A 14,684-nucleotide genomic window follows, 5' to 3' on the forward strand; every position below is an offset into this window, starting at 1 on the left:
ATGGGTCAGCTTTGCTGGTGCAGATTTTTTGCCAGTGTGGCACGCAGGCCCTTGTTAATTGCTGGTGAAAGTACACTGCCATTGGTGGTGACTTTGTTAAGAAATCATGTTTCATGGTTGAGAATTTGCTCTACCAAATCGTGTTATTGTGCTCTTTGTATCTGTTGTAGTTTCCAAGGAAACAAACAGGAAGCATTACCTTCAGGGTGATTTACGTACTTCATACCAAGCAGAAAACAACTGAGATGACTGAATCTTGCATCAGTACACTTCAGCTAAAAAGGAACCAGACTCTACCAAACAGTGTTTTATCTCACCTTTGCAACCAGCCCTTTAGCTTTAGTGATTTTGCCAAGGTGTGATACTACCCACACAAGTATTTCCAGCTTTGCTCTTTAAGTTAGCCTTACTTGTGACCATTGTGAAGCAAAACCAGTAAATTTACTTCAGAAGAAAATCTCTGAGAGCAAGTGTATATTTTTAATTACACAAAGCCTAAAGATTTCACAATGAAAAATAAAAGTATCCATCACTTCAGGCCAGACAACCCACACCCAGTGAAGGTTTCCACAGAGGAAGCCAGATGAATCATACTGTATCACTTTCTAGGCAGATGCTGAGATTCAAACAAGGAAAATAAGTGCCTAAAGCTGAACTCAGTAAATTTGTTTTTCTCTAAAACACTTCCATCATAAAACAGAAAGTGTTTTCTGCTTTTTTTCTGATCCTGTGTGCATAGATCTGCTTATTCTTCTTTAGCAGCAGCACACAAACAGGATCAAAATATATGATGTACTGTTCTCATTAGTTTAGAGCGGTCATTACTAAGCAGGAGTCAGACAGAACATTTCCAGTCCCAGAAGTCAATATTGATGCAGCAGAGTTTGTAGAAAGAAGTAATCTTTTTAATCAGACCAAGAAACAAGTTGATCTGGTAAGAAAAAAAAAATGGAAACACTTAAAATACTGAAGCATTTACTCGACTAATGTACGATACAGCTTACAGACCCTGAATTCCTGCAGCTACAATAAAACACATGTAAAATGCTATACTGCCATCTGGGGGGCAACAGGAAACACCACATCTCAGTCACCCATTTCTGCAACACAGATTGAACAGAGCAGAGTGCCCATGCAGATAAAACTTCCTATGGAAATAAAGAGAGGCTGGAGCCTACTAGGAACATTAATCAGATATTTCCAAATTCAGCATAGGAAAACTTGGCTTCACCTACAAATTTGAGAATTAGTAGCTCAGCACAAACTTAGTCGAGGATGTAGTTACCCAAAAATTGGGTCAGCTTATTCTAATGGGTAAAATCAGTCGCCCATGAACAGCGAGACTCTGAAATGGTCTGAGTATAAAAAGCCCTACAACGTCTCTTACTGCGCCTGTGCAGAACAGGAGGCAATGCTGAATAAACAGAAAACATGGTTCACAGAACACTGTACCGCCAATTAGTTTGAGTTCATAAGTAGGCCTCTGTTAAAAGCATTATCATAGTTAACTTTCCTGTTACCTCACAAAACAAACTGTAGGAAAGCACAGAACAGTCCTTTCAAAATATTCCTAAGTAAGACGGCATCTCAGAAACCTGTCTCAAGAAAGAGAGTGGATTATATGTTTATCAAGGCTGGATAATCACCTTGGCATTTGGAAGCCCAGCTAATCTTGCTGCAGATAGGAGATCTGGCTCGTTTTGTTCATATTTGGAAAACACTTGAGTGGGATGCAATCTTTTTATGGAACACAGAGTACAGTCCACAACCTCTTGCAATCAAGAGGGTTTGTCAACTTCTGGTTTTGATTAAACCCATGTGACTGAAGGCATTTTCCCATCCTTGCTCTTTCATTGTTCTAGCAGTTTGCTTTAAAGCAAGTTGATGTAGATCAAGCAAGATACTGCTGTGAAATAAGGTAGGATTATGCTTCAAATTTTCATTTAATCTAAGCTAACTTTCAAGCTGTGTTTGCATATAACAGCTTCTATGGACCATCATGATAAAATCACAGCATCTTAAGACACTGTAATAGGATTACCATTATCTAGCAGCTAAAACAGAGAACTGATGGTAAAAACAGATGCAGCTTCTTACAAGATGAAGTTACCTCCATGAAATCTTTTCTAATGCTGAATACCTGCACAAGATACATCCGAGCACCAATGGTATTATGGTTTTCTGCAAAGAGATGAATTTCCTTAACAGAGACTAAAATCTCATTAAATGAATGCAAAGAAAAGCTGAGAATTGGATACCTTACTCCCTGAGGAGATAAATAATAACTGAAATCTAACCAAAAACCTGTGAGAACATGTATTCAACAGTGTCCTCTCATGGGTGTGTACATGCATATGAATATAACTATAGATACTTACATATTCTCACTACCACAAGGTGAGAGAAGTCAACTGTTTTGCAACTAGAGAATTACACCAAGCTTGAAAATGAAGTACATTCAATTGATAAAACTGAACAGCTTATCAACGAGCATGTGCTGCTCCATAATGCTGTAGTTTATAAACATCCTATAGCATAAAAAGCATACTGAGCAGAAGGAAAAAAAGAAGCAACAGTAACATTCTCTGCAAGTGGTTAGCACCAACATATTATTCACCCTCTGTACCATGAAAAAACTTCTCCTTTGGAAGACCTTCACAATAAAACATGTTACTACACAAAAGTGATTTCCTTCAGCTTACCATGCTGGGTCAGGTACTCAACTATATTCCACACAACGATTGGAATGCCATTCTTGCTCAGTCCCTGCTGCTGGAGCTCCAGAAGACTCACACCAAACACCTTTGGATGGATTGCATCCTTCTGCTTGTTCAGTGGAAGCAAGGCTATCTTTTTCATGTCCTCCCTCAATCTCACAGCTGACTTGCTTTGCTGAAAGAGGCATAGGAAAAGAAAGCATTAATCACATTTGCTACAAAGTGTTGCACAGTTACAACATGATGGTATCCATCAAAACTGGCTTATATACTCCAGAATAAGTTTTTGGTTTTAGTTCCTTTTAACTGACAGGAAAATCCCTGTAAAGTGGTGAAGGTGGGGGAACAGAAAACAACAACAATAAAACCTACTAAAGAAAAAAGAAGAGCAACTAACAGGAAGAGTAGTAGTAGTCTGTAGTTAAGATAAAGGAGAAAGACACACTTCTGTATGCAAGTATGTTACTAGAATAACAAGGAACTGGGATTCACAAGAGTCTGCTTTTGTAACTCACACAGTTCATGTAGGTTACAAAAACACTCAGACAAACACACACATCAAAAATCCCCGTACGCTACAATCAGTTTGAGATGTCTCCAGGACACCTGTCAGTCTCCGAGCATACTCAGGTTCACTGTGTCTTTCTTCCAAATGGTGTTTCCTAAAGATTCGTTTTGGCCACTGTCAGGTGAGATGGACCCTTATGAAAGGTTTTATGACATGTTTACTATCAGATAAGTCTGAAATTTAATTACAGAGGTTTCAAGGTTAGAAAAGAACAAGGTAATCCAATCACACGTAATATCAGGGGCAAATATCAGACTGCAACGAAGCCTTAACTTCATATATCCCATAGTTTCTTCTGGAGGCACGACATACATCTGGAAGACGTTCTCACAAGTTTTGAGTTGCAGTGGCAGAGAGAACATGAAAACACATCCAGTAAGTCCCGAGGGAACTTCAGGATTACTTTCGCAATGCAGCAATCTAAATGAGCATATGGTGCTATGGTTTGGAAAGACCACCCAAGAGCAACAGCACAGCCCACCAGTTACCACTTCTGTATACACCTAAGCATCATTTCACTAATGCAGACAAGCAGAAATCCTCACATTAATGACATTGCACTGCTGGAACTGTAGGTCACTGATACCATAGAGTTCAGTCTGTTTGTTTAAGAAGGCCACCACCTGCCTGACACTTAAAATCAATTTATTCCTACAGTGTTTTGAAACTCGGTGTCTGCATCAGGGCTGCCTTTGAGCCTGTCCTACAGCTATAACACAAATGGGCAACCCGGTGCTTTCTGTATGCTGTGCTTTTCCCACTGAACACGGATACTGGGAGCAGAAGTGTGTTCTAAGGCCCTAGGTACCTATCTGACCTTTGTGAAACGCGTTACTAGCATAAATGTCATAAATACACATCATTATTTGCAAAACAGCTATACAATCAATACATAAAGCCAGCATTCCTGTGAGCACCTCCTTACTCTTCACAGTAAGCAGCACGTGCATGATTGAACTAAAGGCTGAACGACGCGTTAAACACGGCTTTTGGCTAATCTCTTTATGAAACAGATGCTTCCATGGAAGATTAAAAGGGCAACGCACGATTTTCACTTCAAAAGTCGTAGTTTAAGTTAACTGCACGACACAGCGGCGGAAGGGCTGCCCCTGCACGGCAGGAATGCGCGGGCAGCCAGTCGTACACAGGCCCCGGGTACGGGCTATACAAGGGCAAAGAAAGTAAAAAAGAAAAGACAAAAAAAGTAAAAATAGCCCAGAGCGGCATTTATCCATCTTCATTTTCCTCCAACGCCGCCTCGGAGAGACGCTGGAGCCGAGCACTGGGTCCGAGTGCAGGCAGGGCCCAGGCCGCTCTCTCCTTTCCCTTCCCTTCCCCTCCCCACGCGGTACCACCGCCGGTTCCCGCACTCCTCAACCCGGCCGCTCCCCGCAGCCTCTCCCCGGCCGCACCGCCCGCTCCCCGCCCTACTCACGCGGATGGCCAGCGCCCCGGCCCCCATGCTGGCCGCCAGCCGGGCCGGCTCCCGCCCAGCCCTGCCCTGCCTTGCCCTGCCCTCCTCGCCCGCCTCCTCTGCGCCGCACCCCCGCAAAAAGGGGTGGAAAAACCCCAGGGTGCCTGAGCCTCCCAGCGGTCACGTCACACTCGGAGCCCACACGCCGGCAAAAGAAAGAACTCATTCCCCTGGCATCCCGCTCCCTCCCACCTCAGCTGGGAGCGCGGCTGGGGCCAGAAATTTAAAGTACGCTTCAAAATGCCACCGTGGAGTTGTGGTATTTCAAAAGTTTGACCCTCATTGTCAAAGAAAAGCACATAATAGATGCGCGCTTCTGTCTCCTTTCAGATGCAAGTGTTACCATCTGAGGAGGAAACCTGCCTGTCAAATACCTCGTCTGTGCGGGACAAAAGAGCATGTGTCCAGCTAGAGAAAAAGGCAGACAAACATTTGAACATTTTCCTGGAGGCAGATGGGAAGAGGCTGAGCCGTGCGTCAGATGGAAAATGTTACCTTGTAGATCTGAGTGTTCATTCATAATCCATTTCTACCAGGTATTGTGATCAGAATTTCCTTCATAATCGGTTTCTCTTTTCCCGTCTAAGCACAGTTAAGCAAGTCGAACCCAAAATGATTACTTTCCAACTTTGTACGGTTAGACTTTGGCCTCAGCGTTCTCCTAGTTTCCTTTCACACACACTATGGGACTCAGAGTTGATGTAAAATCCTCCTCTATCCCCCTCCGTATTGTAAGCCACTAACATGCTTTTCACATGAATTACACAAGGCTGTCTTCTTAGTCCTAATCACAGCTCCGCAGTAAAACCCAATTACATGCTTCAAACTTTAAGCTGGACAGTGAACGATGAGAAACTGATAATCTCTGGAGACTTGGGGTGAAGGGTTCAGACGTGAATCTATATCAAATAGCAGCTACGGCATAAAGGCTTTTATAGATGCATTTCCAGAAACAGCCTGTAGATTCTTACCCCTTGTAACAGAGAACCAGAAAACAAGCAGCAGCAGCAGCAACAGGGCTGCTGTTATTTTTTCAGGCACATCTGAAGCAAGTTGTTCACTGAAGTTGGGAAATTCCCTTCTGTTCAGTCACTTGGAACGTCTGGGGATGTGTGTATTTTCTCCTAGTTAATAAAGAAACCTCTGAATAAAGAAACATCTTAATAATGTTGAAGTGCTTCTTCCTACAGAAGGATGGAAATAAGTCGAACTTCCTCATTGCCTTTATCTCATCCTAATTTTTCCTAATTAGCACCACGCAAGGCCAGTCTCTCCCATGAAGGGCAGACTAAGATTAAGCCAAACTTTTCCTCATCCACAGCCTAGATTTTTTTTTCCTTTATCTCTTACATTTGTTTACAAATAAGACATTCAACCTCAGCTGTTGAAACAGCATTCCTAGAGGGAAAGAACAGCTAGGGTGATGTTAGGAGTTCTAAGGAACTTCATGCCACTTCTGTGAATAATTTCATTATCTCTGCCATTGCAGTATGGTTCTTTAACCTGACTGTTACTCATCATTTCCACTGTGACATCAGAATTCAGCTCTTATTACGCAACAGCTCACAAAAAAAATTAAATAAATAAAGCAGGCTGCTGTGAAATAAATTTTTGCTTCCAGCTTTGAAGTACTGGAGTGTAACTCTGTCCTCTTCTAGCTAGCCCAAGTAGCCTGCTGCAGGATACTTGCTGTGACCTTCCAGGCCACACAGCAGAGGGCCAATCCAACTAAATATGCTTTGGACTTCAGCATGTGCTTTGAGATCTGCCCCTTCCACCTGAGTTCATGCAAAACTCCTCAGATACTCAAAGGGGATAGAGGTGTGTCTGTGATGGTCTAGCCAAGGCCGTGTGTAGAGGTGTAGTAGTGCAAAATGGGGGCACAACATTCAATTCAATAGAGATATCTCTTCAAATCACTAAAGCATTACTGAAATTGTCTGGCTCAATAAACTTCTAACTATAACTATATGAAGACAAATAGCTATCACATAACTGAGTACAAAATTAATGCATAGTTAAGAAGCAGGCTTACAAGCCTCCTTAGTCAATGGGATAGAGACAGTCATACTAATTATAAAATTATTAAAAATATTATGAGGCTTCTTTGGGCTTACCTAATTACAAAGTTAAGTGTGGTAGTGCAAAACTGCTTGGCATCCAAGGATTTGATCATCTAAGTAGTTTTGCTGCACAGAGAAGAAGCATCATTGCAGAACAGCGTCATAAATGAGGTTACTTCCCAGGGAAAGGTGGAGTTGAAGAACCGTACTCTACCATACTCACCCATACTCATAAGACATTAATGACCTAACAGAGTCATGCCCCTCCCCAAACCGAAACTATATCACAGCAACTCACTTTTGCCCAGACAGATCACTAGGCCTCTTTGAAGTCGTACTAAAATCAAGGTGGTTGCTAAATGTCTGTGGGAGACAAAAAGCATGAAGCATATTACACAATTCCTGTCCAGATGCAGTGCTGCCTGGCAGCCTAACTGCTCCTCAGCATTTTACTCTTAAGCAATAGCCAAGAGGGAAAAAAACCAAAATAACCCAGGCAGGACCCTAAGCTAAAACCTGCCAGAGCACACATGGGCAGCCTCTCATAGAATCATAGAATGGTTTGATTGGAATGGACCTTACAGATCCATTCCATCCATCCATACAGATCCATCTAGTTCCAACTTCCCTGCTATAGGCAGGGACACCTCCCATAGACCAGGCTCCTCAAAGTCTTTTCTTGACTTTAAGCAAACTATGAAGAATGCTGAATACAGATATTTTGATATAGGATTTGTTTTGGGAAAGATTTTTGTTAGGGTTTATGACTTCTGACATTTGAATGGCTTTCTCCTTTAAAGGAAAAGGGGGGAGTGATCAAATGATTGTGTGGGGCCGAATTGCCTTCCACACTAGACCACAACACTCCCTCTCTTTCCTTCTACCCCAGATAACAATAAACACGTCTTTATCAAAAGTGATTTACCTCAGTAGAGCTCTCACTGATACTAGTACATCCTGGGGCTGACCTGTGAGTGACGAGACCCATTAAAAAAAGATATCAGTGGTTGGTGGTGGGAAGATGTATCACCACTTAATGATCCAAGATGGAATTGTATCAATCTGTTGTATAAGTGGTGATAAGACCCAAGAAAATGCTGGACAAATGGAAAGTACAGCAAATACTTGCCTACAGCTCAGAATGGATGGGAGAATTTGTAATGGTAACATACATAAAATAAACATGTGCACTATATAATGTTTTCTACTGAAAGTTTTAAGGGGCTGCTCATAACCACACAATGAAATGTAGGTTATTACTTATTTCAGCCAAGCTGGCAACCACATTCAGCTGATCATCAGATCTGCGGGGTAACTGCAGATAGCCTGTGCCAATCGTGTTTTGGGATGGATTTCTTCTATTGGCCGCATGGGACAGATTACTTGGGACTCTTTAAATAGAAAACAGGCAATAAAGCAGCTCATATAAGTTTAGAATTGCTTTCTGTTATTGTAAGAAGGATACTAATCTCTTCTCAGTAACAGGAAATCACAAATGTATTTTTGGAGAGAGGATTGTTTCTCTCTATTGCTGCAGTAGGTTATAATTTGGCATCAGACTGAAATGAGATCAGATGGATTATGGTCAACTGCATCGTGGAGATGTTTTAATTCCAACATAGATAACAAATGGATTTGTTTTAGACGGAATCATCCCAAAATAATAGCAAAGCAGACTACCAGTTATTACCTACGAATGAATATATCTTGGCAGAAAGCACACTCCAAATAACAGTGTGATCTGTTCTTGGTCAACAAAAATGGCGACAGTTTTGACACCTGTTCTGATCTCCCGGGGGGGGGCGGGGGGGGGGAGGGGAAATAAGAAAAAGAAAAATAAAAATAAGAAAACATGAAGCTGGGTATGTCCAACTACATACATAGAGCTGTTTGTTCACAAAAGTGGGTGTTCCAGACATCAGCTGTACACATTGTAGTTCCTTAGTATCCTCAGTTATATTACAGCAGGGGAAATTTCTAGGCATTCTGTCTGTCCTCACTAGACTGACTACCAGGCAGCGGGAGCAGATCTAGCTCTAAAGCAAGAGTAACAGTGTTTCAGCATTTCTGTCAAGGCAACTATTTCATGCTCTCCGTTTCCAGCCACAGCACTGAGCATGCCTACACCTACGCAATGACAGGGAAGGAATTTACAGACCACAGGAGCTCTATAAAAATGAAAACCCTGAAGAAACAATGCCAAATTCACTATTTTTCCTTCATTTATCTTCACCCTGGTAATTTGTACATCTTCTGGGTAAGACAAAGTTGTTATTCTGTGTGGCTATCAGAAAGAAAATAAATGAGAATGCACTGCAATTTTGAAACCCCACTGTTCTGTTAATGGTGTTTTGAGTAGAACTCCTACCCCTCAACAGGTTCCAAGATTAATTCACCATCAAAAAACAATGAAAAATACAGTGTCTTAGTCTAGAATTTCTAACAGAGGCAGCACATTTATCCTGGCCAAACTGCTCATGGAGATAGCCTATTCAATGCATGCCTTACATCAAAGCAATAGTTCACATCATAGATTCACACAGAATCACAGAGTTGGGGTTGGAAGGGATCTCAAGAGATCATCAACTCCAGTGCTTCTGCTAAAGTAGGTTCCCTACAACTAGTCACACATGCAGGCATTCAGATGGGTCTTCAGTATCTCCATAGAAGGAGACTTCACAACCTCTCTGGGCAACCTGTTCCAGTTCTCCTTCATCTTTACCATAATGATGTTCTTCTTAATAAGAAGATATCCTTTCTTCATAAGGATATACATACATTTGTATGTAATATCCTATGTTCAAGTTTTAGGCCATTGCTCCTTGTCCACTGAGATGAGCCTGACCTCATCAATTTGCTTCCCACCTCTCTTTAGATATTTACAAACATCAATCAGATTCCCCCCCTGGATATAAGTCAGGAGTGTGCCCTCACAGCTCAGAAAACCATCTATACCTGGGCTGCATCAATAGAAACATGGCCAGTAGGTCTAGGGAGGTGATCCTGCCCCTCTACTTTGTGCTGGTGAGACCTCACCTGGTGTACTGTGTGCAGATGGAGAATCCTCAGTACAGGAGAGACATGGACCTGTTGGAGTGTGTCCAGAGGAGGGCCATGGAAATGATCCAAGGGATGGAGCACCTCTCCCATGAGACCAGGCTGAAAGAGCTGGAGCAGTTCAGCCTGGAGAAGAGAAAGATCCAAAGTGTTTTGATAGTGGCCTTTCAGCATCTAAAGGGAAGATACAGAAAAGAAGGAGACAGACTCTTATGCAGGGTCTGTTGTGAAAGAACAAAGGGAAATGGTTTCAAGCTTAAAGAAGGTAGATTTAGGTTATATATAAGAAAAAAGTCTCTTACACTGAGGGTGGCAAGGCACTGCAACAGGTAGACTGTAGACTTTCAAGTCCAGGCTGGACGAGTACCTGGGTTATCTGATCTATTTGTGGATGTCCCTGTTCATTGTAGGGGAGTTGGATGAGATGACTTTTTAAAGGTCCCTTCTAGCTCTTGATGATCTGATGATCCTACTTAGTGCACATGGGGCACAATCCAGGCTGTTTATTATCTTTGTGGTACTCCACTGGAGTCCTTCCAAGAGATCTCTGTCTTTTTTATAACTGGCAAGCCCAGAACTGGATACAGTAGTCTAACTATGGCCTCACCAGGGCAGAATAGAGGGAGAGCTCATCTCCTAACCTGTCTTGATGCACGCAGTTATTCCTTCCCAGGTGCAAGCCTCTACACTTGCTCTTGTTAAACCTCATCAACTTCCTCCCTCTCCAACTCTCCAGTCTGTCTTGAACAATAATTGCTAAATTGTTGAAAATGCCGAAGTTGGAATCTGGGAATAACGTCTATCATTTCCAAGCAGTCTGCCAGACACAACAAGGAAAATGAGCACATGAACCTTAATGCCTACTGCCAAATCCTTTTTTGCTTAGACCCCAGTCTCTCCTCTATGTATGACCATCCACACGCTCTTTGAGCATCACAGAACCGCGAAGGCGGAGGTGTGATATCACAGCGTGACATCCTGCCTGTGATGCACAAGCAGCATACAAACCCTTCTCAGTTCGGCCTTGGCGTCAGAGCGCCTGGGACTCAGCTCGTGGTTACATCTCCATCTAGTGGCAACAGTTACCGGCTGCTAAGATGAAGAAGATGGCTGGTAGCCAAAGCAACACAGGGAGGCAGAGATGACCACCCAGAGCATCCCAGATTTCCTACTCTTCAGCAGCTTTCTATTTTTCATTACCCATGAGCACTACAATTGTAGCAGCCCATGCTATGCCTTCAAGAAAGCTATTCCACAGCTCCCCTGGAGACTTACCTGAATTGCTGACCCACCTAGATCTTAACTGCCCCACAAAATCTATCTGATTTTGACTGGCTTTTGCACACTTCTTTGTTGGGCTTGTTCACTGCCCTGAAGGCTAGTGCCCAGGAGAGATCTGGAGCTCATCAGAGACAGGCAAGGAAAAAAGAGTTTCCTTTAGAAGACTTTTGTGGTAAAATTTTAACACACATCATTTTTACTGAAAATCATTTATTTCAACTCTGTCTCCTCAGCATTCTGGCTAGGTGACTTCTACTCCTATTTGTGTTAGCTGGAAGTCCAAGACCCATTTAGTCTTCACTATGTTAATGAACCCTGATGAAAGTCCTGAAGTGTGCCATGTGTGGTGTTTCCTGCAGAATCAAAGAAATGCCTGTTCTTCTGGTTGAGGCACTGGCCCAAGCTTAACTGCAATGCTGTGTACAGTTTTGCTTCATGACAGATTATTTTTGAATGAAGACGAGTGCATAGAAGAGCTAGAAAGACAAAATAGGGATGGGAGAGCTCAGCTTGGCACTGAAAAATGAAGAATGAAAACAAATACGATTGTGCTCACCGCTGCAACACAGTAAAGTGAAACACTAGAAAGAGGAAAGAGCTATAACGTGTGGGATTATATTAGTAGAAGGCACTGAATTGGCCTATGATTAATATAGGGGTGGAAATAAGATTAAAAAGAAACAGAAGAAGTTCTGGAGTAGCTTTTTGAATGGAGCAGTAAAAACAAGCAATCCAGCTAGTCTGAAGATGGATTGTGATAGAGATGCTTAACAGTAGGATGTGGCCCTGGGGAGCCAGCGGATATCTTTTTGTACTCCATCTAAGGGGAGGTTCAACAGTGAAAGACACATGACACAGTAACCCAGGTCACAGGGATTTACGGGAAATTACTTTCCAGGCTGCCAGTTTTTAAATCTGGGACTTTCCCTTTTTCAGCAAAAGAGGAATTATCCATGGGAGGCAGACAAGCCCCATGAACATGCTTTTCTAGCCAAGAAACTCAGTATCCCATTGAATGTAGTTCATTGGAAAATTTCAAGTAGCCCTCAGCCTACCCTGTGCTTGGACTTGAGCAAACCTTTCAAGCAACAGCCTTGTCTCCTTCTTCTCAGTTCACTCACCTTGCAAGTCACTGAGAACTCTCTACATTTTGCGCATCTGGAATAAAAATGTTCTTCTTAGCATCCCACTGACAGATCTTTCGTATTTTTACCACCTATGAGCACCTTTGGAAATGTATTTCAACAAGCTTGAGTTAGCACAGAACTCAGCTTTGCTCTTTTCAAGTATCTTTTATAGAACCATAGAATCACAAAGGACGGAAAAGACCTCTAAGATCATTTATTCTAGCTTTCCACCTACCACCAATATTGCCCACTAAACCACCTACTCTTTCCTTAAACACCTCTAGGGATGGTGAATCCGTCACTTTCCTGCGCAGCTTGTTCCAGTGCCCAACCACTTTTTCTGAGAAGGAATTCAAATCCATTGCAAGATGATTCTTGAAGCCCAAGAGAATGAATGAATTTAAGGTGATCATGAATGCACTTAAGACATCTACAGCAATTGGATAAAAATTAGTCCTGAAAAAGCTGAAACATACTGAAATGAGACAAATGGCTTCAAATTGAAAACCTTTTCCTAAACTTCTCTATGCATAGGAGGTGCACTAGAGTCCATTTCATTGAGCTGCCTACCAGAAATCCCATAGCGCCCAAGGAAAGGAGCTTGTGATGGCCCAAAGTGAACAGGCAATGGAGGTCTTATCACTGGAGAGGTCAAGACAGGTGTCTTAGTGAGAGAAAGTGGGTCTTTGGGACTAACGTTAACCACCCTATCTTTTGTTGTGGAAAGGGAGGTTATCAGCTCACTACTGATCAGAGATGCCCACATTTGGCTCAAGATTTGGAACAGACATCCTTCCAGAGAGCTCTGGTGGCCTTTGGAGCAGAAGAACCATCTACCACTGTACCAAATTTACCTCTTTAGCCTTCTTTATGAGGAGCAGAAAGAGGATGACTGACCCATGTTCTGCTGCTGTTCACATGGAATCCTACTCCATTTCAGTCTTCAAAGCCTTGTTTTGAACAGTTGATACGGGATTCTCCATGCCTGGGAGTTTCTGTGGGAAGCAGCAGAGACAACAGCTTTCTTTCAATGCATCCCTGCTTATCAGATCCTGGATGAACAAAAAAAGACATGCGCAGATCTAAGTCAGATGTGATTGATTGCTCTGATTTATCCTTATGTTATTATTATTATTATTATTTTCCCACAGCCTTCTTTTCCTGCTGTAGCTGCCAGTTGATTTAGTGGCCTGTGCTGGCTCAGAGAGGATGTAAGGTCATTTTTATTGCAACTCTCCCACACAGTGCCTAACGACTTGGAGTCACGGCACTCTTGCCTTTAAAAGGGAACATAAATCAGTGGGAATCGCTGCCACTTGCCGTGCCTGTGCTGTTTACGTTTCACAATCCATAGGGATACTGAGGGTCATACATGCAACAAACAAGGTCAATGGAAACAGTATAGCTTGGATGTCAATGAAACACAACCGTCTCCTTAATGTACTGCAACTGAAAAGCCTACTTTTTTATAACAGGCATATCCACTACAACAAAGGAGCACAGTCTTCACTGGATGGTAGAAGTATCAGTCAATTTTGCAGAGCCCTTCTAACAAAGATGCTGTTACCCTGCTCCCTCTGTATGCTTCATTTGAAGCTGAGAGGAAAACTAGCTTGAAGATAGCTTACTCTGTGAAAACCCAAAGCAAGAGACACTACTGGCTCATTGCCAATGAACTGAAGATATTTTCACCTGTCCAACAGTAAAAAGAAAGGGCCCTGGGAAAATCGGGCTGATCTTTGTCATCAGTTGCTTTTTACAGAGGTTGACCATAGACAGTAAGACATCACTGCTTGGGTCAGAACACTGAAAGCAAACTTTCTCCTGAGGAGAAGGGAAGCAGATCTGTATCAGCCAGCTCAGGTACAAAGGAGGGAAATTCCCCTTTTAAAGTCTCCCTGATAAACAGGCATCCAAATTAAAGGCATGAGGCCTGACTGGTACCAGAATAATTACAATTAGAATTATCCATGATTAATGGCCTGGCAATATAATGGTAGAGGTTCTAGAGAAAGGCACTGAGCTGAAAAATATGATGTGTATGTTGATGAGGGCAAAAGGGAGTTGAAATGCAGGGAAGCAGGTGAGGTGGAATCTTACCAAGCCCAGAAATTATTCAGTAGTAAAATTGTCTCGTTGCCTGCAGTGAACGCCATGGTGCTCCAGTAGCAGTTAACAGTTCTGAAATACTACTTCATGAGTGCCTGCCAGTGTTTCAGCAACAATGACGCCTCCCAAGTAACAGTGATAGGATAAGAGGTAATGGCCTTAAGCTGCACCAGAGGATGTTCAGGTTTGTTATTAGGAAAAATAACTTCTTAGAAAGAACAGTAATGCATTGGAACAGGCTGCCCAGGGAGGTGGTGTTCAAGAAGCATGTAGATGTGGTGCTGAGGG

General features: G+C 42.6%; 1 protein-coding gene across 18 annotated transcripts in view; it reads right to left on the reverse strand.

The window, feature by feature from the left end:
- FAM13A (family with sequence similarity 13 member A) overlaps nucleotides 1-13,282 on the reverse strand; it is a 120,323-nt gene extending 107,041 nt beyond the window's left edge. For 7 of the 18 annotated variants that reach the window (XM_085545010.1, XM_085545008.1, XM_085545007.1 and 4 more), the window contains exons 1-2: nucleotides 4,721-4,831; nucleotides 2,703-2,892 (exon numbers count right to left, since the gene is read on the reverse strand). In XM_085545010.1, coding sequence (XP_085401136.1) covers nucleotides 2,703-2,892; nucleotides 4,721-4,747 — 217 coding nt within the window. In that variant the 5' untranslated portion in view covers nucleotides 4,748-4,831. Of the gene's footprint in view, nucleotides 1-2,702; nucleotides 2,893-4,720; nucleotides 4,894-5,254; nucleotides 5,445-9,858; nucleotides 10,006-13,141 lie in introns of those variants that run through there. The other 11 variants (XM_085545004.1, XM_085544998.1, XM_085545001.1 and 8 more) reach the window with 5 other exon arrangements.
- Nucleotides 13,283-14,684: the final 1,402 nt, after the last annotated feature.

The sequence above is a fragment of the Coturnix japonica genome, chromosome 4 (assembly GCF_054131305.1).
Source record: "Coturnix japonica strain WE chromosome 4, WE-NBRP24, whole genome shotgun sequence".
Classification (NCBI taxonomy): domain Eukaryota; kingdom Metazoa; phylum Chordata; class Aves; order Galliformes; family Phasianidae; genus Coturnix; species Coturnix japonica.